The sequence below is a fragment of the Oryza sativa genome, chromosome 7, assembly GCF_034140825.1.
Source record: "Oryza sativa Japonica Group chromosome 7, ASM3414082v1".
In the NCBI taxonomy this organism is placed as follows: Eukaryota; Viridiplantae; Streptophyta; class Magnoliopsida; order Poales; family Poaceae; genus Oryza; species Oryza sativa.
The window spans coordinates 3,018,479-3,042,366 of record NC_089041.1 but is presented as its reverse complement, the minus strand read 5'-3'; the positions used below and the strand labels follow the sequence as shown (position 1 = coordinate 3,042,366).

At 41.5% G+C, this 23,888-nt stretch overlaps 3 protein-coding genes and 1 long non-coding RNA gene across 4 annotated transcripts; 1 reads left to right on the top strand and 3 right to left on the bottom strand.

Annotated features, from left to right (window-relative positions):
* Positions 1-311: 311 nt before the first annotated feature.
* Positions 312-1,552, top strand: LOC136357308 (uncharacterized). The gene is made up of 3 exons (XR_010742532.1): positions 312-416; positions 704-828; positions 904-1,552. It is a non-coding gene; the product is annotated as an uncharacterized lncRNA (long non-coding RNA).
* A 971-nt stretch (positions 1,553-2,523) lies between these two features.
* Positions 2,524-8,112, bottom strand: LOC4342433 (protein ETHYLENE-INSENSITIVE 2-like). Its single transcript, XM_015791543.3, has 6 exons — positions 7,786-8,112; positions 7,551-7,664; positions 7,240-7,452; positions 6,198-6,374; positions 3,422-6,079; positions 2,524-3,279 (listed from the first exon to the last, which is right to left on the bottom strand). Exons 1-6 carry the CDS (start codon positions 7,786-7,788, stop codon positions 2,959-2,961), a joined length of 3,486 nt encoding a protein of 1,161 aa, XP_015647029.1. The 5' UTR covers positions 7,789-8,112; the 3' UTR covers positions 2,524-2,958.
* A 1,067-nt stretch (positions 8,113-9,179) lies between these two features.
* On the bottom strand, positions 9,180-10,510 carry LOC107276425 (peroxidase 5). Its single transcript, XM_015790731.3, has 2 exons — positions 10,298-10,510; positions 9,180-10,117 (listed from the first exon to the last, which is right to left on the bottom strand). The coding sequence occupies exons 1-2, from the start codon at positions 10,496-10,498 to the stop codon at positions 9,368-9,370; spliced, it is 951 nt and encodes a 316-aa protein (XP_015646217.2). The 5' UTR covers positions 10,499-10,510; the 3' UTR covers positions 9,180-9,367.
* A 2,111-nt stretch (positions 10,511-12,621) lies between these two features.
* Positions 12,622-15,620, bottom strand: LOC4342432 (peroxidase 2). Its single transcript, XM_015790940.3, has 2 exons — positions 15,287-15,620; positions 12,622-13,611 (listed from the first exon to the last, which is right to left on the bottom strand). The coding sequence occupies exons 1-2, from the start codon at positions 15,509-15,511 to the stop codon at positions 12,790-12,792; spliced, it is 1,047 nt and encodes a 348-aa protein (XP_015646426.1). The 5' UTR covers positions 15,512-15,620; the 3' UTR covers positions 12,622-12,789.
* Positions 15,621-23,888: the final 8,268 nt, after the last annotated feature.

The following is a 23,888-nucleotide window of genomic DNA, read 5'->3' as shown; positions in this document are numbered from 1 at the left end:
CGCACTTGTTCCTGATCTCCCCCTTGCTCCCCACCGGCATGGGCAGCTTGCTGAGCTTGAGCAGCGAGGCGGCGAAGTCGTGGTCCCAGAGGGCGGCGTTGTCGGCGTACTCGCGGACGTGGCCGCGCGCCTCGTCCTGCGTCAGCAGCTGCCAGTCCGAGTTGAAGTTGTTTTCTGATTTGCTACTACTGCACTATTGAGTTGAGTTGATTCTAAGTAATTGGATTGGATCATTTTGTTGTCGCGTGTGCTTGCTTATTTTGTTGCACAAGCTTCCTAGTTATTGCTACTGCACTATTCCTCCGTTAAATGCGCCTAACTTGTTGTTTCTTGTTCAGTCCGCCGCCACCTCCACCCCACCATGGGCTTCCTCCGCACTCGCCCAGCCCCGCTATTTCTCCACAAGAGCTACCAGGGTAAAATTACTGCTCTAATTGCCTTGCCTATCTGCTACCTCTGTCCCCAAATCCAAATATGAGGGAGTTTGGCTCTGCATTCGCATTGCCAAAATCCCTTGTATTTCTTTTCGGGGACGGATGAAATCGATTCTGCATTTGCATCCACGATTCCTAACTGGATGAGAGAGGAGTGACCTGGAGAAGCTACCTGTGATGCTGGAAGTTTTACCCCCTCGTTGAGACTTGAGAAGGATTTATTGTTTTGTGCTGACAAGCAACATTTTGATGCTTTTCTGGTGCAAAAGGTTATGATGAGGCGCCTTGAGCAGCGCATTAGGAAACAGGAGAGGGCGGCAGGAAGTATGCATGGATGGCGTATTGCTCATCTGAAGGCAAACCACAGGCTAGATTTGTTAAAATCAGACATGAGGTAAGAATGAAGAATTTTGTGAAAAAAACATGTTTGTTTAGGTTAGGTTTTGACAAAGTTACTATGTTTTGACAGGGGTGACCAACTCAAGGTGACCGCGCACATGTACAGGGGGACCTGTTCGTCATATTTGCCGGTGCACACACGGTGATGAGTTTGGTCGCCGGCGCCATAAACTTCAAGGAATCCAAGGAGGCCCCTCCGCCTGAGAAGATGCACCACCCCCGGGAAGCCCTGCAGGTCTTGGGCTCTTGGCTATTATAGATCGATGTGGACCTGATGTGGGAAAAAACCTGTTATGTAACTAAAGGTTAAGACAAGTAAAAAAGAAAACCTAGCTTTCAGATCTACAAGAGAAGATAGAGCAAATTCGAGTAGAGGTGTGTGGGTACAACGAGAGAGAGAGAGAAAAAAAAGAGGGTTCTGGTGCGTCGGCAAGGATGCTCACCGCGCAGGAACGAGCTCGGCGGAGGCCGAGGGGATGGGGGCGGCGCAGGGAGCAGCAGGACGCCGTCCGGAACAGCTGCTCGCCGGCGGTGGCGGGGATCGGCTCCACGGCGGGGCGGCGGGCCGTGGGCGATCAAAACGGGTTCGGAACATCCTCTGAACTCGTGGAGCCCACATCCAGTTTTTGATGACGTGTTCACGGTTTTGCTTCCAAATTTCTAAAAATTTACCCAGATGTAATTCGTAGTGTAAATAAACTATAATGTAATTTTGAACCCTTATGTAAAATTAAATTTGTGTAATGGAGTATTACATTTATATTTGATGGGTGGCCTAATCTACGAGTTTTTCTTTAAAGAACCGACAGCGGGAGCTCTGCCGAATAAAAGAACCTTGGAAGACTAACCCTATTCTTTTCTCCAACAAAATTGATAAGCTTTTGGATACTCGTGGCACGCTTTTCTAAACTGCTAAACGGTAGTTTCATGTGAACACTTTCTATATAAAAGTTGTTCTAAAATATCAAATTAATATATTTTTCAAGTTTGTAATGATTAGAACTTAATTAATCACATAATATTATCACCTCGTTTTACGTGAAACACTTAATCTTCATCTTAAAGGAAGATTCAAACACCACCTAAGTTTCTCTCTCCTGATTAGTATTCCCAGAGGTCTCCTTTGCCTTTTGTGCCGTATTTGTTTTGGCTATCTTGTTTTCCCAACATCTAATCGAGAATACTGTGTCGGCCGGGTTGTCAAGTTTCCCGGTACAAATCAAGTCCAAAGGCACAGTTTCTGAACAGGTGATCAGTATCCTCAAAAGCTTCTGAGCAAAGAGAGCATATCCAATTGCACGGCCACAAAGTTTATGGTTTTGTGATAAAATTGTTAGCTATCCTTGCAATTTTGTGAAATGCAAGACTAAACTTGCGGTGAGGCAAATTCAGCAATGGATACTCTCAAGTCTGAACCCCAAAAACATGTTCTTGGGTGAGGTTGCAGTACAGTGCCACTACGCCTGGTGTTTAGAGAAACATTAGGATATAACTAATCCATATCGAGTTAGTATTTCTTTATCTCTATCCATACAAATTATATATATACACCGGTCCCAGAAGCTTAATACAGTAATCCACATATACGGTAGACATCTCCAGCACACGCTATCAAATGCCAACGAGACAAAAAGATCATAAGCTGGAGAAAATGTGAGAGACATGACAGATATTAGATGAACACAAGGAATCTGGAAATCTGGCAAAAGCTTTTTCTCAGTCTTGGCATCCTCTCTGAAGAGAGATTACACAGGGCATTCATTCAGTTTGTCAATGACCCCCAAAAAAAAGGTTAAAATGCAGAGACTAAACTTTACAATGGTGCATCAGCTGACTACATCTGTTGTACATTTTGGTGGTTGTTCTTCTGGCACATGAACAGTTACCATTATACAACACATCACATGCAAAAAAAAAAAAAAAAACAAGAAAGAAACAAAAAAAAACGAAATATGATGGAAGGGACCAGAAGTGTTGGCCAATTCCTCAGGTCCCTGCAAACGTTGTGCAACGAAAAAATCCAGGGCTCAGGGAGGGCAAGCCACCATGGCTGGCTGCCATCCTTGAAGAACAATGGTCAAAGTCCCCCTAAAACGCGACAGGATCACGCTGCCCAGATGCCTTATTATTGTTGTCCCTTGCTCGAGAGCCTCCGCTTGTATCGCTTCAGCACGGAGGCCAGGTTCTCCTTCCCCTTGGGGAAGGCGACATCCCCAGCTGCGGTGCCACTCCTGCCCTTGCGCCCTGAGACTGCGGTCTCCACATCCTTGATCATCTCCAGGACCACAGATGCGGTGGTGAAGGAACCTCGGATTTGCCTTGGAATGGAGTTTGTTGCTACCAGGCTACTGTGGCGCAGGCTGTTGAGCACCCGGATATCTCTGTGAAGGCACGCACACGCGCTGAGAGCACTCCGAGGCTTGGAGAATGCAGGATCCAGGATGCCCTGCATTACATTTGAGCGAAAAAAATGATTGACAGAGTTAGTCTTGTACGTTGAAAATGAGCAGTTTCAGGTTTGCAGTCAAGTCTTGGGCACTGAAAAACAACACTCAAATTCAGACTAGTTCAGGACTGAAATAGCTCACCTGAAGACGGTTGAGAACATAGGTATACTTGCCCCAAAGTTCTGGCCTGCTTTCCACCAGAGACAGGTCTAGCACCCGGCGGATGCACCAGACACCGAAGCTGACAACGAGGGAGGCGCGCCAGATGCAGTCGTCTCCGCAGTTAGGCAGTACGCGCATGTACTGGATGTCTGCCTTATCACATGGTGGTTGCTGAGTATCACCAAGCAGCAGTTGGTTGTCACTGGTTCCTTGTTGCAATAGCTTCTCTACCGCAGCAACTTGATCAATCAGATCTTCGTCGCTGCCACCATTTTGCTTGAACAGCCACCCTGATCCTTCTAGCTTCAGGAGCTTCGAGATGCAGAATCTAAGAGACTGAAGAAGCTTCGCCTCAGACTCCTTGTAAGAGAAATCATCCTTGGTCATGCCACCCGATCTGCCTGCAGGGTTGAACTCGCTTTTAGTGAGCTCCGCACTCGACACACCAAACAGCTGCTCAAAAGGTTGCTTAGCCCAAAGGGATCTTGCACTTGGGTTTGGGCTTTGTTGCATTGAGAAGATATCCCCTGGGAGCTTAGGTGGAGAGAGCTCATCAAACGCCAAGGGAGCTGCAGGCCTGGCCACCGAGTTTGTATACTGAGATCTTTCCGATGCAAGCCTGCTAAGGTACGACTGGGATCCAATGGTACCACCACCCAACTTTGATTCATTCAACAGAGCACTCCTGCTTGCAGCAATCAGTGCAGATATGTCTGGTGAGCTGTGGTACTTCTTTGAGTAAGCTGATGAACCAGCATTTTCATTCCCGTCAAGAGTGGAAGGGACATAATAGGATCTTTCTGCCATCATAGTACCTATCCGGGATGTTGCTGCGATCTGTGAAGGAGTAGCTCCCAATGAAGCAAGCAAGTTCTGGTTACGAGCATGCATGACAGAATCGACATAGGTTGGCACAGCCGATGCAGAAGATTTTGGAAGTCGCTGTGGGTCCAATGGCATGCTAGAGTAAGGATTTCGATTAGCATTCATCTGTTTTAGGTATGATGCGAGCTGATACCCATGAATCGTTGCAGGTTGGTAGAATTGGTTGTTGTCTGCGTATGATGGCGTGCTAAAATTTGAATTTAATCTTGCACCTTGATCGAGTAAGCTGTTGCTTGAACTCTGCAGTTGGGTACTTGGTAACTGCATGCCCTGAGACCAGGCTGATGACCCAATGTTATTGCCCATCTGAAGCCCATATGTCAGATCCAAATTCGACATCTCATTCTTAGTAGACATCAGATCCCTTGAACTTCCCAAGAAGGCAGACCCTTGTAAATTGTCTCGTACCATGGGACTCTTCGGGATTTCATTAGCTTGACTGTCTGCTCTTACAGTTGAGCTAGGTGTTCTTACGTCTAGCCCAAGCAAGATGTCAAACCTTTTAGAGCTAGCTTCTTGAGTGAGTTTCCCATGGTAATCAAAGAGATGCCCCCAGAACTCATCAAGTATGGCTGCTAGTTGCCTCCTTGCTGCACGGCCCAAACCAGATAACCTCGAGAGACTCCCGCTGCCATTGCCTGCATCTGAGCCTTTCCCCCTGCTGAAGGTAAGAGATGGTGGGCCATCATCCGATGCACAGGAAGGATTATTGCCTCCAAGTGACTTGTTGTCAGACTCTAGAATATTTGGAGCCTCCTTATCATTGTCCATCAAAAGAGCTGGTTCTACTTCAATATCCCTTTCGCCTGTGCTCTTGGAGTCCACACTCTCTACTGTACTTTCCTCAGCCACAATAGCATTAGAAATTGGCTCCAGAGGCTCTGGCCAGTCAACAGCAACAACTGATTTTGACTCTTCAGGAATGAATGATGGAGAGTGACAGGATTCAGGAGCGGTAGATGTATGAGCAGTGGAATGTTGAGAATCATGATCAGATTCTATAGCTGTGTCCGAACTATCAATGTAGTCCAGAGCTGATTTCAGACAATCCACAGGCTGAATCCTAGGAGAAGGGACAACATCAGATCTCTGATCTTCCTCATAGGTAACATTGCCCGCACAAGTCTCTTCTCTGTCTTGAGTAGTATTCAAGAGCTCTTTCTGAGAAGGCACAGACCATTCCTGCTGCAATTCAGCTTCATGGCTTCCTGATTTCAGTGGTGTAACAGCCATGTAGAGTGAAAATGCAACAGAGACACAAGCCACCGTGATGAGAACCGTAGATGGAAACACCACAGGGCTTCCAGTATTCCCTTTCAGAGTGTTCAGCCAACCACTGTCACCAAACAGCATTTCTGCCATAAAGATGATATTCGAAAACAGCATGAGGAGAAATGCAAGAAATGTTAATATCTCCAGATGCAAAGACACTCTGTGGGCACCCATTATCAATCTTGATGAGGCAACACGGAAGAGTGGCACGACTGATGATGGAAGGAGCATGGCCTGGATAATCTGGCAGATTATCAGTAATTGGTATATTCCTTCAGCACCTGCAACCTTAGCACAGTACAGAGCAGGAACTATGGCAAAAGCCTTCAGTATCAGATGATGTCCAGAGAGAGGAAGATTAATGCCAAACAAATGCTGCGAAATCACTTGGCTACCAATAGCAGATGTCAACGAGATGATGTGGCTAGAGAAGAGAAGAACCACTAGAAATATAGTTGGAGCCATAGGGTTTACAAATATCTGCAAAATGATAAATGTTAGGTAGTGTATATCACTTTAGGATTGCTACTGAAACAAGATTTCTTCAGCACCAGCTTAGCATATCACAGGGTGAAGTAGTAGGAACTATAGTACTAACCTGGTTCATTAGTTCTACAACATCTTGGAAGGTGAGAAGAAGGGTGTTAGTGGAATCAGCTGCTGCAGAGTTCATTAGAACATGATTCACCAGAAAAATTCCAGTAAAAATAAATAATACTGAAAACAAGTGATCATGAAATAAGGCACCAACGGCAAAGGCAGATCTTTTCTGACCCTGAAAAGAGATTATTTGATTAGCAAACATGGATACAAGCTGAAAAAAAAAGACAACCAAAAGCATAAGACACAAAGGGCAATGAAATGTAGCTGGTTTTGCTGTCAAACTCACTAATGCTATCCATTTTTATACACTTTAGGTAATATATATATCATATACTAGCAAACCTAAGGCAAAGACCTCATGAACACTAGACATTTACCATTAGTGAACCAAAATATGTACACGCGAAAGTAAAAAAGAAAACAAATAGAAATAGGCCACAGTTTTAGGGAACAAACATTTACTCAAGGAACATTCTAGATTTGTGCTTGTCAATCAGAAATAGTATTCCGCATGTGGCACAATAGCTTATTAAATACTATAGTTTCATTGGCCATAATTGTTAGTTAAGCTCCAAACTGGATTAAGTGAGAACAAATTCTTTCACTAACTAACGATGAGCATGCCTAACATAATGCTGCAATTCGCTAGAAGATGTATCTTGGTGTTTTGAAATTAAGTCAATGAACATCACTTCAACTCTGCGCAAACAATTGAAATAGGACAAACCATATCTTTTTCAGTTGGATACAGCGTACCCACAAACCACTGGATCTATTAGAACAAAAACATTCTCCACTACATCCGATATTAGACTGGTATAACTAGTCTAATATAGTGACCCTTGCTATCAGTTTGGAATTTCTGAACTGTTCGAAACACTAGCAAAGCTAGCAACATGTGTCATTGTGTGGTGTAAATAATTGTGGCATGCCATTGACCATTGTCCACCAAATGCCCAAACCCCCCTCACCCCAAATGCATCAAATCAAATATAATTCTAACTATGTAATGGGCACAAAGAAGCATCATAATTTACCTGAACAACTGATGAATGGATGTAAAAGTTGTGTGCCATTACGTTTGCACCAAGAAGAGCCATCAGAGAATAAGCACTTTCACCACTGAGCTTGGGGAAAATTACATTCGTTGTCAGAGGAATTTGTGGTTGGCTGACCAATAAACCAAGAACGTAGCAAAGAAGCGCAAAGCCTGCAATGCAAGCATTTAATGTCCCCACCATCTTCTTTCCCTAGAATAGGTATATGAAAGTAATTGACAAATATTAACTCCAAATCAGATTACAATATAGGTTTGAAGTTTTCTATATGAGATAATCTTCTTCTTTACCAGGTGTGATATAGCATATGGTAGCAGATTAGGAACAACGGTTGCAAAACATATCCCAGTGATGAGATCATCATATTCAAATAGAAGATTGAATCCAAGTGCTATCCCAAAAATCTGAAATTGCCAGATATTACAATCAGAACAAAGCATGTGCAAAACATGCAGCATTTATGGCTGAAATTTCTCAGGCTCAGATCTCATATTAAATATCGAAAAGAGAAGAGGCTGAAAATACCATCGTCAATTCTGATGTCAACAAGGACAATCCTGCTTGAACACCCAGAAAGATGCATGTTGGCCTGCTGTATTCTTGGTGGCAGATCTTTGTTCCATGTGGAAAACACAAAAATGTCAGCAACCTCGAAAGAATTTCACGAACAAAACGAATAACATAGAAGGATCAAAGCACACTGTTTTACAGGGAAAGTTGGTTTTTCCCCCTCCGCAAAATGGCCAGCTAGAAAGGGAACTTGAGATGAGCAAAAGTTCCTTTTCCACCATTTCCGAAAACAAAACACCTCCTTTCTTTGTTTACTATCACAACATATACACCATAAGGGCACCAAAAAAAAAGAATAGGATTCTTTTGCACAAGTATAGTTCCAAGTGAACCATCATTTTCTTTATCAACAGGAATTCACATACGAGATTTAGGACCTTCATTATGAAGATGCTTTTCCTACTCATCAGAATTCGCTCAGAGACTCAATTCAGTATCAAAAACCCATCATCATTTCTACCATTTGCGAAACGACAAACCGATGTCGATCAATTGACTGATCAAGGCCAGAGAGGCTGGACACTTTTAGAGGGTTTGCTCCTACACTTGGTCAATGGGGGCTCACACATTTGCACACTAGTAGAGAAGTGCTTTTTAGTCCTGATTCGTAACCTTTTGTAGACCTGATTTTTTAACCGGGACTACGAATCCGGGACTAAAGATCGCTATCTTTAGTCCCGGCTATCTTTAGTCCCGATTGGTGTTACCAACCGGGACTAAAGAGGTTAGATTCAGTTGCTCCTTTATTCTTTTCTTTTCTTCATTGTTGTTTTTAATATATTGATTTCACTCCATCCCATCCCAAAAATCCCAAATCAATCATCCCCGAATTGCCTCCAAATCCTCAAATCGATCATCTCCAAATACATCATAAAATCTTAAAAAAAATTACATCACAACTTCTACAAAATTCATCACAAATGCATCACATATTCACATCACACACAAATCTCAGATCCAAATCACAAATTCTCCAAAAATAATAATAATAACGGCGTTTTCGCTTAGTGGTTACAAGAGCCTCAGTAGCACCTGAGGTCTTGGGTTCGACTCCCCATGGGAGCGGATTTTCTAAGATATAACGGCGTTGTGCTTTTAGTGGTAGGCGACATATCCGTCGACAACGAGGTGCCTATGGTGACTTCGTCAATCTCAAGGATTTGCCGGCCCAGTTTTCGAAGATGCTTATAGGGGTAGGGTTTGCGTGCGTGTATTCATAGATGTGAGTGCGTGTGCGTTGTGAGTATCTACATTGCACTGTGTAATTCTAAAAAAAAAAGCCCCAAATCTTTTACATGAGCCATACAACCAAAATACTATAACCAGAGTGAATAACAAATTAAGGTGGTTAATTTTCCTCCTCTTATAGAACAAGGTGGCAATAAAAAATTGCAACATGAATGGTGTGTGTGCATGGTGTAGATTGGAGAACAAAAACGTTTAATTAGCACAAGGTGCAAACTTGCCACTAAGCAAAAACGGCACGCACACCAATGGCACAAGTGCGTTCTTCACTCGAGCCAGCCAGTATAGCTTTTTAGCTGTTGGTGACGTTGCAGAACCTCCTGACCTCCCCCCGCGCCCCGGTGAGCACCTCGATGCCGCCCATCTTCACCATCGACGCCGCAAACCGCGCCATCCACGCGGTCAGGTCGCCGGCGTTCTCCCTGACCTTCTCCGCCGTGTCGTTCTGGCCGGTCAGCAGCGCCGCGTCCGACGTGAACAGCACCCGCCCGGCGAGCGCGTTCTTGAAGTACTGGTTGCCCAGCGTCGCCGGCGACACGGGGCTGTTGTTCACCACGCCGTCGTCGGCGGCGCTGCCGTCAGGGCACGCCGCCCTCAGCGCCGCCGCGTAGCTCGCGTCCAGGGACGCGTCCACCGTCGGGTACAGCCGGTTCTTGAACCCGGAGCAGTGCGCGGTGCCGATGGAGTGCGCACCCGAGAGCGCCACCAGGTCGTCGACGGTGAGCCCCTTGGCGGCGAAGCTCTGGACGAGCTCCCCGGCGTCGAAGAACGGCGACGGGATGCTGGAGAAGACGGAGAAGGCGGACGACACGTTGCCGTCGCGGCTGCCGGCGGGGACCGGGTAGACGAAGCCGCCGGACTTGGCCACCGAGTCGCGGGCGGCGAAGGCGAGGATGTCGGCGCAGGAGACCTTGCCGGGGCAGACGGCCTCGACGGCCGCCTTGATCTTGTTCACGGCGTCGTACCCGCGGAGCGGGATCGCTGTCTTCTCCGGCGAGCCGTTTGCCTTCGTGGGATCAAGAAGGATGGACGCATCACAACCCTGCATGATCAAAAAACAAAAAAAAAAAAACTTCGTTTACATTTTTTTTGGGGACAAAATGAAGTAATTAACCATCAATATCTAAGCTTTGCTTGCAGTAATATATCTTGTGAGAAATTAAAACTGCTATCAATTCATAGTTGAAAAACTAAATTAACTTGTGGTTAGCAATTACATTACCATGACAAAGCAATCATGGAAATGCAAACGCAGCAGCGCCGGGGCCATGGAAGGGTCAGCATCGATCAAGCCGTAGACGACATTGCTGATCGTCTGCTCGGCATTTGGGCACGACGAGCCGTAGAAATTGTACTGCAGACTTGCAGTTGATATGGAGATGAGGCTCATAGCCTGGAAGGCTACCATGAGAATTAGCTTCATCCCCCTGCTGAACATTCTGAATTCTGACAAGGTTGTTCACTAGGAGACAGCAAAGAAACGCCTGAAACCGAATGAATATATGTGTAGTGATCGCTACCTCAAAGGATTGGTTGATGTTTGATGATGTGACAGGCAAACATTCGATGTATTTATAGGTACAAATGGATGTGCAAATTGATCATTGATAATTGAGCTACTCCTTTTGAATGAGGAGATTGATTAAATAAGAGATTTGAGGAATATTTGGAGAGCAATCATCAGAATAGTTATTTGCCAGTTCTTGTTGTCTAACAACATGGGGAGCAAAACAGCTAGTAACTGATAAAACGTGTAGGCGTTGACATCGATCCATACCTGGCGTTGTGACGGTGAACTTAATTTAAATTCGGCTGGAGCTATATAGAGTAAATTAATTGGCCGTCCAGATGCATCATGCATGTGTCAACCGAAGCACAGTATTTGATGGAAGGATGCATGGCGGAGCTAGAAAGATTTTTGAGCCCAGACAAATTTCAATATAACTGATATTTGCTATAGAAATTTCATCATCTATTTACTCATTAATATTAAAATTTTGTGTAGTTTTCGCTAACGAGCCCAAGCAGCCGCCCGGTGGCTAGTTCCGCCCCTATGAAGGAGGTCAGTTTATTTGGTCGATTTGACAACATGTATCTTTATTTCAATTCAAATGCTGTTACCTAAGAGCGATGTATTTGTAGAATTTCTTTCCATGTACAGTAGTAAATTAATTAACTTTCACGTCAAAAGCTTGTGTTAAGCGTATCCACTGGAAAGGACGCTAACGCCATACATATCTTTAGGATTTTGAGGGAACTATAGCAGGCATGTTCGCTAGCTCAAATATAATCGAGATTATAGTGGTCTCATCAATATTTAATCACTCCATTACTGTTATCTAGCATCCGAACCAGGCTAGATTAATTAAACATTTTCTTATTTGACTTCCCTTTTGTTTAAGAGGTCCTGTTGACTGGTTGGGAAGCAGCTAACCTACGTTCATCCCAGCCGTGTGTCAGATCACGTCAACTACTGGGCCTATCAATTGGCAGGTGCAAAGCGAGCGACCAATAGACTAGCAACCCCGAAAATTTCCATGTACATGCATGGATCTAAACAAATGTGTTTCAACATGTTTTTGGACCCCATTTTTCAAAAGTTCTCATCTGCACTCTCTATTGATTTGGCTAGAACAAATTTATTTTTTTCTCCCATAAGTGTTCGATGATAATCATGTCAACTGCAAATCAGTACTACAAAAAGACACATAAAAGTCAGTATTATAGGTGCCGGAATAACTAAAACCGGCACCTATTATGCTTTTCCCACCCACCGGAGCGCCCGCGGGGGGCGCTAAAGGGAAAAATTGGCACCTTTAAGTATTTATAAGTGCCGATTTTGAAAAAAGTCCGACAACTATACTATAGATGCTGGTTTGTTTATGTGTGTTCATCTTGTGTTCTTGATGTTCATGTGTGTTCTTAGATATTCATGTTGTGTTCTTGTGTTCTTAGATGTTCATGTGTGTTCTTAGACGCCTCAAGTGCAACCACCCCAAATTCTTAGATCCAGTCTATGGAAGTCGCGGCTGCCACGTATGTCATCCATCTCATCTCCTGGCTTGGAACCCATGGATTGTTGGCTTTAATACCATATTGTTACGAACCCACTCTATGTGATTTAGTGAATTCCAGCACAAGCACACAATTCTTCCTCCAACACTTGATACACGAGTATTTGGGGATACAAATGGGAGAAATGGAATCAAGACTGAGAATTAGCAGTAGATTGGAGAAGAAGAGATAGCCAGGGATTGAAGAGAAGAGAGATACAGAGGTTGAAGAAGAGAGAGCATCGGAAGGAAGAACTCAGGTTTCATCTATTTTGTTCGATCCTCCCATCTGTTGGATCTGCTCCTTTTGTAACGGCTTGAATGATTGGCTTATCGCAGCGGATTGAGCCTAGCTAGCCATGGGCTCAATATGTATACCGATTCAGCCCAGTTACATGACAATCCACGAGTACTAAATATGTATGGGATTTAGTCTATGCACTAACAGATGCAAAATCAGGGACGAAGGTAGTAACAATTCATAACAGGTAAATATATGGGTAACCACAAATACAAATACTTTATATTATACTGGAGTAGTCTTTTTTTTTCGAGTACAAGGTTTTCTGTATTTTAGAACGATGAGATATAACAAGAAAACATATGGCTACGACCACATCGTCTGCATGCATGTACGTAACCCCCTGCATAAGTGGCCGAATTAGCTCTTGCTGTGGTTGATGGCGCCGCACTTGTTCCTGATCTCCCCCTTGCTCCCCACCGGCATGGGCAGCTTGCTGAGCTTGAGCAGCGAGGCGGCGAAGTCGTGGTCCCAGAGGGCGGCGTTGTCGGCGTACTCGCGGACGTGGCCGCGCGCCTCGTCCTGCGTCAGCAGCTGCCAGTCCGAGTTGAAGTTGACCACCTTGTCGAGGTTGTTGCGGTAGTAGGTGTTGTCCAGGGCGCTGACCGGCCGCAGCTTGCCGACGAACGCCGGCATGAACCTCGCCACGGTGGCGAGGTCCTCGTCGCGGGCGTTGTTCACCACCGCAGGGTCGGCGCCGCCGCCGCGGGAGCACCTGTAGTTGAGCAGGTTGCGGTAGGACGGGGTGATCTGGTCGGGCGGCGCGGCGAGGCGGGCGGTGAAGGAGGAGCAGTGGCCGTCGCCGACGGAGTGCGCGCCGGAGAGGACGACGAGCTCCTCGACGGTGAAGTTCTTGCGGGCGAAGTTGTCGATGAGCTGCCGGATGGTGAAGGTGGGATCCGGGAGCTCCGCCTGGGCCTCGTAGGCGGAGGAGACGACGCCGTCGAGGCGGCCCGCGGGGACGTCGAAGCGGACGCGGCCGTTGCTGAGGATGCTGCTGGCGTCGCGGGCGGCGAAGATGAGGATGTCGGCGCAGGAGACCACGCCGGGGCACCTCCTCTCGAGATCGGCCTTGATCTCCTCCAGGATGTCGAATCCTTCCAGCCCGATGCTCACCGGCGCTGCCGTCTCAGGACGAGGGTTCTCGTCGGACGCGTTAAGGAGGACGGAACCATCGCAACCCTGCAATACTCATGCATGCATGCATGCATTGTGCAACCACTCATTAGTCCCAAGTGCTTCAAAGCTACTAGTACCTCCTTAGTGCTTCAAAACTACTACTCCTTTTCACTATATAAGTTGTTTTGGTCCTCTGTTTCGTACTCCCTTCATTACTTTTTATAGTTATATTTTATCTTAATACACCGATCAAAGATAAGTAATTTTACTTATCATCCATTTAAATATGCTACTAGTTATTTCTCGTAAACAAGCGATTTATTAATATATTTACATTTCTCGATGCCTATATAGCCAATATTGCGTGGAAGAATGGAGAGTCACGCATTAAATTCCGGAAAAGCTGCGCGAGTTAAGCAAATAGCGCGCACTTTTTTTATTGAGAAAGGACTCGTCGTTTGTGTTTTTTCTGTTAGGCCCACATCTTTTTCCCTTTTTTTTCACGTTTTGTTTTTTTAGTTATTTTCTATTTTTGTGTTATTACTTTGAACTCAAAATTTTAAACTTTTAACTGATATTTGAATACTTTCAATTCAAATTTGAAACGTTTTCAATCCATATTTGAAAACTTTCATCTCAAATTTAAAAACTTTCCACTCAAAATTTGAAACTTTCAATCTAGATTTGAAAATTTTCAACCCAGATTTAAAAACTTTTAACTCAAAATTTAAATTTTTTAAAGTCAAATTTTGGAACTTTCAACTTTTCATCTTAAATTTGAAAAATTTTCAACCCAGATTTGAAAACTTTCAACTTCGACTTGAAAACTTTCAACTCTGATTTGAAAACTTTCAACTCAGATTTAAAAGTTTTCAACTTGAGATTAAAAACTTTCAACTCATATTCGAAAACTTTCAACTTAAGATTTGATAACTTTCAAATCAAAATTTAAAATTTTCAAGTTAAAGATTTAAAAATTTTCAACTCAAAACATTTTTTGAAAAAATATGTGTGCTAAAGATTAAAAAAGTAATAAGACAAAAGCGAAAAAAAGATAAAAGAAAAAGGCAAAAAAATCGCAAAAAAATCTTGCGAAAAAAAAGAAAAAAAGAAGCCTGATGGGCTTCCGGGCCGGGGCCAACAGGCGGGCGCGCGCCAATTAGCCACCCCCATGAAATCCAAGAAAGTCATTAAAAAAATAGGTGGTTGGATTGAAATATGCCTATCAAAAGTAAATTTTTTAGATTTGGAATATGATGGAGAGAGTATTATAACTCATTTTAATTTTTTTTCAAACCTTTTTAAGTTTGATTAAGTTTATGAAAAATTTTAGCAACATTTACAACACCAAATTAATATCATTAAGATTAACATTTAATACATTTTGATAATATAATATTTTCTTTGTGCTGAAAAAGTTACTATATTTTTCTATAAATTGAAAGTTTGACTAGGAAAAAAAATAGAATGACTTATAATGAGAAATAGAGGTAATATAAATGAATTCACTCATAAATCCATTTAAAACCCGAAACAATTTATAATATGAAATAGATGAAGTACCGATATGTACTCACTCCGTTACACAATGTAAGTCATTCTATCATTTCCCATATTCATATTGATGTTAATGAATCTAGATAGGAAATGTATATATCTAGATTCATTAACATTAATATGAATGTGAGAAATGATAGAATGACTTACATTATTAAACGGAGGAAGAAACAAAATATACCCTGACAAAACAATCATGGAAGATGAGACGGATGAGGGAGCCGCCTATGCCGCGGTCCTGTATGATAGCCTTGATGACGTGCGACCTGACGATGTCCTCGACGCCGCTGCATTTGTTGTCGTAGTAGCCCACCTTCAGCTCGCCGTCGCCGGCCTCCGCCGACGACGGGGCGGCGGCGAGAAGCGCGGTCGCCATGGCACAGACAATTGCTACCGTGAGCTTCATGCTTCACAAACCTATCTAGGAGACCAAAAGCAACACAAAGCTCAGCGAAAGCTAATTTGCTTTGTTAGACAGCTATAACTGAGTTAGCGATGCTTGAGCGGCGAGGCTACATGATGCCTAAGCTCAAGGCAAGGGTATATATAAATATAAAATTGCCGGGTTCGGCCGAAAAATTTCAGGGCCATATGCTAATTAACTGTACTGAGAGTAATATTACAGATATATTTACGGCGTTGACAGTCATATGAAAGATTGGATTAATGGTACACACTTTCCATATACTTCTTTTGTTTCAAAATATTTTGAGTATTCAAAAATTTATGCCACAATATAAGTATTTATGGGACACTCAGTCCAGTGCACAAAAATCGTTCTGTACATTTTCATCCGATGCTTGAAAGGGATATATAAACAATTTAAAATTTAACCACTAAAAGATATTTTTTTCACTCTGCCTTAGTTTTGTTAATAATCATATAAATACTTATATTTTAAATCATCTTACAAAACTATTTTAAATTCTTTTTTCAACTTAGTGTACCCTCCAATAGCGAACACAAAATTATTCAGCTAGTACTCAGAAAAAGGACACTGAAAGTACCAAAATAGCAAATCTAATGTACAGACGATATATACATACTCCCTCCGTTCTAAAACGTCAACGGTGGAAAAGAAAGAAATAGTATACGACAATAGTACAGTGGCACTTGATGTAGGGGCTGTTCCTTAGAGATTGTACTGTAGCGAAAGTAGTGCTTTGAACAAAAATTGCATGAATACTGATATTGATTTTTTTTTGAAAGAAATATACCGGTTGAAATTTGTTTGGAAGAAATATTCCATCGGTATCGCGGGGTAGGAGTGCAATACCGGTATACCGAGGTTAGCACGCGGCTACGCGAAACTGCCACGGTATCGCTTATTGTTGACGGTCATTAAGTGTAAACTTTAACCGTCAACTCCTGTATAAAGAATATAAAATATTATATCAAAACTTGATGGTAGGAGTTTATTGCTAACCATTTTCACTAGTTTTGATAAATATATTTATGCAGGTCATTTATGAATAAAAATACATATGTCATGCCATAAAATGAACCTCCGGTCAATCATACGTGAGTAAAAAGATTGGAGGGCTCACATGACATGACAGTTGAAACCGATCTAAAGTAGGGCCAAACCAACCTCAGTCACCATAGAGGCCTACCTGTCATTCACTGGATGAAGTCGATGGCTAGAGGCGGTGGGAGCCGAACCAGACTTACCGTCCCCCAGCTTTCCCTTTGCACATGGCAGCGCCCTATTAGATGGTGATCACGGTTACAGATGAACCGACTGAAAACCACCTTACAACCATCATATCTAAACATTTTTTTAAAAAAATTCATACTCATTTAAATTGAATATATGTACTCAATTTAAATCTTGGTGCCTGGACACCATAGTGCCCCAGTTAATTTTACAATATATATAAAGGAATGTGGGAGTAGTTGAAATAAAAAGATGCAACATCATCATCCTCTAACAATATGCTACATCATCATTCAATAATAATTATTACATTTAAACATTATGAAGCATGCTGTATTATTTGTAATTTTATGATTTATTGAATTTTAGAGTTTTTAAAATGTAAGCATGTTAAATCATCATCCCACATAATTCAAATATTATTTCAATTTATCTCTTCATCCTTTTTTATAATATTCTATATATAGTTCATTCTCACTTAGTTAATGTTATTTCTCTCTTCTCTCATTAAGCCATATCACATCAATTATTTTTAGTCTTAGATAATCTATGGTCCAAAATATCTCTCTCCTTTTCTTCTCTCATAAAGCCATATCACCTTTACTTTTACATTTAAATCATCATTCTATACACTATTTAAATTTAATTTATCATTTAAATCATCATTCTATACACTATTTAATTTTAATTTATCATAAATCACATGCATCAATTTATGTAAGCTTGTATTGTCTAGCTAGCTATCTTACACATTGTTTTCACTTGTTATTATGCTAACTCAGTAGCAACACGCGGAGTTTTACATAGTATATATAAATGCCAGCCGCCCAGCCGGTACACTCTAGGAGAAAATGCATGCGTACTAACGTCATTTTCAGTTCGGTGCAAATCTACATCATCAAGGTACGTATGTACAACACCTAAATTCTTATATATACTGGTTGTGGCAAACTGCAAGCTAATTAATTAACTATATGGCCGTCCAAATTTGATTCTTAGCGCCTTCTTTTTTATTCGTGGGAGATTCTTAGAGCCTTTGCTTCTTATAAAATGAAACCTTGAATATACAATATAGGACATGTACTTTTTTAAATTAGGATGTACGTACATATACAATTAATTAACATTTGATACATTTTCTCTTCGAGTGAAAGTCTGAAGTACTCAAATGCTCACGTGTTTTTCCATGGCACATATACTATTTCGTACGAAAAGGCATAACATGCTCGACGAAATATTATTAGATATGTATGTATTTGTTATTTTTATACAATAATGTATTTTCTACGAGACACTTTCATGGTAGTTTTCTAAAATGACCATAATTTTAATATTTTAACATTTTTCAGCTCAACTACTAGATAGATACAATTACAGAGATGACGTTTTAAATTACCTCATGCCAAGTTGGATGTTCAGCCTGGTTTTATCTTTTACTAAATTGCAGAAAATCTCCAAACATTTTGGAGGTGATTGATAGAATTTTTCTAAAAAATATCGGACAAAGAATTGAAATTTGAATAATTTTTTGGTAAACTTAAACATTTTTTAAATTAAAAAACATCCAAATTGCAAAAATAAAGAAAATGTTTACGGGGTCCATGGAAAACTAAAATACTTAAAAAGTTAAAAATATATTTTGATTTTTTTCAGATTTAATTTTTTTTTTCTAATTAAAGATGTCCTTTTAGGAAGTGAGGCGCTGAAATTCCAAAATTTTCAATTTGCGAAAGGGCGTAAAAGCACCTTTTTAAAATTTTATCTGCCCAAATGAGTAAAATGTTGAAATAATGATCATGGAATGTTTTGGCAAATTACCAAGTAATCGAAGTGTCCTGGCAAAGACACGTTCTATAGTGCTATACCGCAGGTATAGTTAAATATGTTACATATATGATACTTCTACTACAAATTTTGGCATGAAACATATTTGGATTAGTTTTCTAATATATAAAACTTGACTATCAGGGTTAATTTTCTAATATGTCTCTAAATCTTCTTCTACTAAGACTCTTAGAATTTTTCTTTATATATCTCTTGTAAACCTCACAAGAAGTATGCGACAACCCAATGTATTCTATACGTTTGTACCCAACTCCTCTATATTAATCATTGCCGATCTATGCATGTAGGCTTTTCCGGTAAGAGTTTTTCACATAAAAGTCATATATTAGTCGTGCATCTATTTTTATAATAAATGGTATTAGAACTTTAGAGATGGATATACTAAGGGTCTATTTGGCACAATTTCAGCTCCACCTCTACTAGAGTTAGAGCCTAACTAAACAGTTTCATCTCCACCTAAAATAAAAACGAAACTGAGTAAAATAATTTCACAAAATAAACTAGAAAGAAAGATAGAGTTGGATTTAAATTGCTCTACGGCTTTATCCAAACATAACTCTAGAACTAAATTTTAGATTTGGACCAATCCCATACCAAATAGGCCCATCCGGGCCGCCGGCCGTCTTCATCATCGTCGTCAATTGTTTAGCGAGATTTGGCTTCGCATCAAACGCCGACGAGGAGTCGACTGATCGACTCCGATTTGACGAGCAGCAATCGCGACGAGCAGCACGTGCAGAGTAAAGCATCGGCTCTGACTGATCATGCCAATTCAATTTCACGTTGAAACTGCTAAGTCCACCCAAGCTTATGTACCAGGAGACTCCTTGATCAACGCTTTGTGCACACAGGAATTGCACCCAGAGTATATCGTGTTTCTGCTTTGGTTCAAGCAAATTTATACCACACAGCTACTCCAAAACACCCCCATAGAGACCAACCTTAACCTTATACATGCCGATTTGCTTTAAACCGACACCTATAACATTTTTTCCATCATATTTCAGTGTAAAATTAAGAACCGGTACCTATAACAACTCATTGACTGAGTTAGTTGGTACATGTTTATAATAAAATCCGGTACCAATATTCCTCAAAAATCATATATGCTGGTTCTCATAATAAACCGATACCTATGAACATCACATAGATATTGGTTCTTATAATAAACTCGCACCTATAACTACGGCAGTATCATATGTAACGGTTTTTATGAACCGGCACATATGTGTATCGCATATGTGCCGGCTGGTTTACAATTAAAACCAGCACCTATGATGACACAACTCATATATATGTGTATTTTTTTATCTATCTTTTTCATATAAAGTCGGATGAAGATAAAGTTTATATCAAATTTGTAGAGCTCGACGATATCTACAACTTCGTAGTTGATGACTTTTCGATTTAAGTTTGTTTGAATGTCCGAAAATGTGTTACAATGTCTCAAACCTATTTGCATGAGTGGATATTTAAAATTTCTAAACGATATCAGATAGACACAAAACCTATATAAAAGTTGTAGATATAGATAAGATCTACATTTTTCTACACTTTTCATTTTATCTTATCTATGGTGTTAAATATGGATTATAAGTTCAAATGATAGTGGTCTCAAAACAATAGCATTTGTTTCCAAGACAAGAAGTGTTTGTAGGTGATATGGCAAGGTGACTTTGTGTGAAGTGAGATGTCTTGAATTTGAATTTTTCTTGACACATTTGTATGAATATGGATTCAAAAATTATGTGACTTTTGGGAATGAGAGTGTGATTGTATAGGTGCCTAATAAAAATACCAAATATTTTTTTCGACTTTTTAGCACCTGAAAAATAAAAAACGAAGGTGTGTTGGTTCAAGAACCGGCACCAATGAGCATTCATGTAGTACTGCGAGCAGATTTAGGATTAATTCTTATGACGAGTTTGAAGATAATCTACCACGTCTAGATTGAGTACATATTCTCATTATGATAAGTAAATATTTGAAGTGGGGTATTTACCTAAGAGGAAAAGCACAGAAAAAAGAAGAAGAATATTTGAGTCGACGAGAGGGAGCCTCACTCCTGTCTAGATCACAAGGTGATCCAATTTTCTGACAAATTTTGCTACCATCATACCCAACATACCAGTAGGTTATTGGGAGATCCAAGTACTTTGTCTTGTGCACTAGAGTTTTGCATTTCTACTAGGGTTACATAAATTTATGGCAGCATATTCAGGATTTTATTCCAATAGCGAGTTTGAAGTTTGTGCATCATGTTTCGTGTCTATGCTAAGTTCACACCAATGGTAAGTTTGAAGTATGGTTCATCTCTTTTCTATCGAGGGTACTACATGATGTTGTTTGGAGATTGAAGATTTTTATGGAGGACACTACGGAACGGGTGCCCGATTTTTGGAGAAAAAAATTGGGCCCCCTAAGCATGCATGCAATCTTTTCTTCTGGGAAACCTCCACATGCATGCACGCAGTCATTTCTTCTCTTCCACATGTGAGGTACATGCAAACTTCTCCCATCCCCTTGTCTCTTCTCCCATACTCTTAATTAGCAAATTATAAACCATTTTTTCTTATGAAATACTTATCCAATTTGTGATTCAATTGCACCGTTGAATTTGTTGCAATTAAATCTTTACAAAGAGATCTCACATGATTATATTTTGGAGAAATAAAACATATGTAATTATATTACTAATTGAAACATTTTTATTATAAGTGGGACATTGATTTGTGACCTCTAAAACAATACAAAATATACATTGAAATATTGAAAGAACAATACGTGCAAGATCCTAAATGATCTAGTGAAACATCTGCTGAAATGTCCAAAAAATACCACGTATAAAATTTCAAATGAGCTAGTAAAATACCCAGTGAAACATCACAAAATACATGCTGAAACATCCAAAGAACACCATGTACAACATTCCGAATAAGCTAGTGAAGTATCTTGTGAAACATCACAAAAAACCTTCTAACACATTCAAATAACATCACGTGCAACATTCCGAATGAGCTAGTGAAATACGTTCTAAAACATCACAAAATGCCTTCTGAAACATCCAAAGAACACGACATGCAACATTCCAAATGACATAGTGAAACATCACAAAATACCTAGGAAAACATCAAAATAATACCATGTGTGCAACACTTCAAAATGACCTAGTGAAACATTAGCTGAAACATCACAAAATACCTCCTGAAACATTCAAAGAACACCACGTGCAACATTAAAAAATGATACAGTGAAACATCAGCCGAGGACATCACAAAATACCTCCTTAAACATCAAAAAAACATCCCGTGTAACATTTCAAAATGACCTAGTGAAACATCATTAAATACCCATTGGAACAGTAAAAAAATCCATTATAACATCACACGGTTTGAGGAGAGACGCATGAGAATCCGATTGTTTTCCCTACAATCAGGCGTCTGGACAGGAGCGTTTCGGATTTTTATGCTACAAGGAAAATTCGTCTTAAGATGGAGATTGTTAAATATGTGATCCAAATTTCAGCATGCAATATGTTCAGATTGTCAAAACTTGGTGGTACATTTGGCTACAAAGGAACGCAAAGATCTTCAGAGGAGAAGAACCGGACATGCAAAAGACTTCACACCAGATCATCCAAGATATTCAAGAAAGCAGTTTTGAATTCCAACCGTCATGAGTGTATCTCTTCCCTTCTCAAACCAGGATCTATGGTTCTGAGATGATTCTAAGTTGTTTTTCCGCATTAATCGTGTAAACCATACTTTTCTCTCCTAATATATTCGGCAATACTCTTGCCGCTTTCCTTTCAAAAAAAATAGCATGCAATATGTTCGGATTAGTTTTATAATAAAACACTTGATTAGTTTCTTATTATGATTGTAAGTCTTTTCCTACTAGGACTTATAGATTTCTCTTTTACATGTCTCTTGTAAGCTACACGAGAAGGGTGCGACAACCCAGTGTGTCGTGCGTTTGTATTCAACTTCTCTATATCGATCATTGCTAGTCGGTGTCCGTGGTTTTTTCCCGTAAGGATTTTCCACGTAAAAATTTGTGTATATGTGTGCGTGTGTGTATAGAACTACTATGTGGCACCTTAAGGTGCTACGTATTAAATGGCACGTGATACAGCCCCCAGCCCCACCCACTGCTCAACCCCCCACCACTGCCGCTCCCAACCCTGTCCCCCACCAAGTTTATAGCATGCAGTTAAAATTTTACTCACTAACGACCAATCTCGATCCCACCCCTGCGCCCCCTGCCCCCACTCCTATAGTCCAAATAATTTTTTTTACTAACAGTGAGATAGTTTCTTGTTGTACTCTAACGATGTCAGCATCTTGAGTTATTTTTTTACTCTATGCGCATTAAATTGTTACAGAACGTAGAGAAGCGAATCTTCAGGAAGTAGTCATTGCAAAACCGCCACATAACAGTGATCACGCATAGTTATCGTCTTCTCCTAAATATCTGGATCGGCTTTTCTCTTGCCACAGCAAGCCCCTCTTCCTTGTGTCGCGACTGGCTAATCGGTGATCGCCAGCACCGCCGCAGTTGCTACCGGTGGTTCTCTCCCTACGACGACCAGGTAATGCGCTATCCACAATCCGTTCATCTTTTTTTTCTGATTTTATCTCCACCTCGTAGCCGGTATCTATGATGGACCTCTTCGTAGCTAGCATTGACGACTGCTTCGCTCCACCGCCGCCGTCTCCATCATCCCTGATGACACCATGTGACGGGGCAGGATGACGGATCCGGCCATCGTCGGCCCAGATCCACGAGCCCATTAGCAAGGTGGCGAGGAGACCTTCCCTCTACGGTGCTGAGGAGGATCTGGTTAAATTTTTGTCTATTTCTCAAGGAAATTAAAAAGAAGTCAATGGCAAGCCATAATGGTTTGCTTCCACCGTACAGCTAGCATGCCAACCACTTTCTGTACATACAACCAACCTATTCCTTTACCACGCGCGTCTCTCCAGGTCCCCCCCCCTCTCTGTCTCAATCCCAATCGATTTTCTTCTACCCACGTGGGTCCCACACCGCCACACGTCAGCCTCTTCTTCCCCTCCCCTTTCAACCTCTCTTCCTCTATCCTCTCCTCTCTCATCCCCTCTCTTCTCTGTATCTGTCCGCTCTCTCCCATGGGAGCAGCCGACCAGAGGGGAGCAGAATAGGCGGAGCGGCGCCGCATGAAGCCGGCGGGTAGAGCAAGCAGGCGAAGTGGGGCGACGGTGGGCAGAGTGGCAACGTGCGAAGCCGCCAGCGCGGAGCGGGG

Bases quoted from the DNA above. Each gene is read 5' to 3' on its own strand.
- LOC107276425 (XM_015790731.3), bottom strand. From the start codon at position 10,498: ATGAAGCTAATTCTCATGGTAGCCTTCCAGGCTATGAGCCTCATCTCC. The intron at 10,118-10,297 runs GTAATGTAATTG...TTGATCATGCAG, and splicing joins TCCATGATTGCTTTGTCATG to GGTTGTGATGCGTCCATCCT.
- LOC4342432 (XM_015790940.3), bottom strand. From the start codon at position 15,511: ATGAAGCTCACGGTAGCAATTGTCTGTGCCATGGCGACCGCGCTTCTC. The intron at 13,612-15,286 runs GTATATTTTGTT...TGAGTATTGCAG, and splicing joins TCCATGATTGTTTTGTCAGG to GGTTGCGATGGTTCCGTCCT.
- LOC4342433 (XM_015791543.3), bottom strand. The intron at 6,375-7,239 runs GTAAATTATGAT...ATCTCTTTTCAG, and splicing joins TCCATTCATCAGTTGTTCAG to GGTCAGAAAAGATCTGCCTT. The intron at 6,080-6,197 runs GTTAGTACTATA...ATCATTTTGCAG, and splicing joins TTGTAGAACTAATGAACCAG to ATATTTGTAAACCCTATGGC.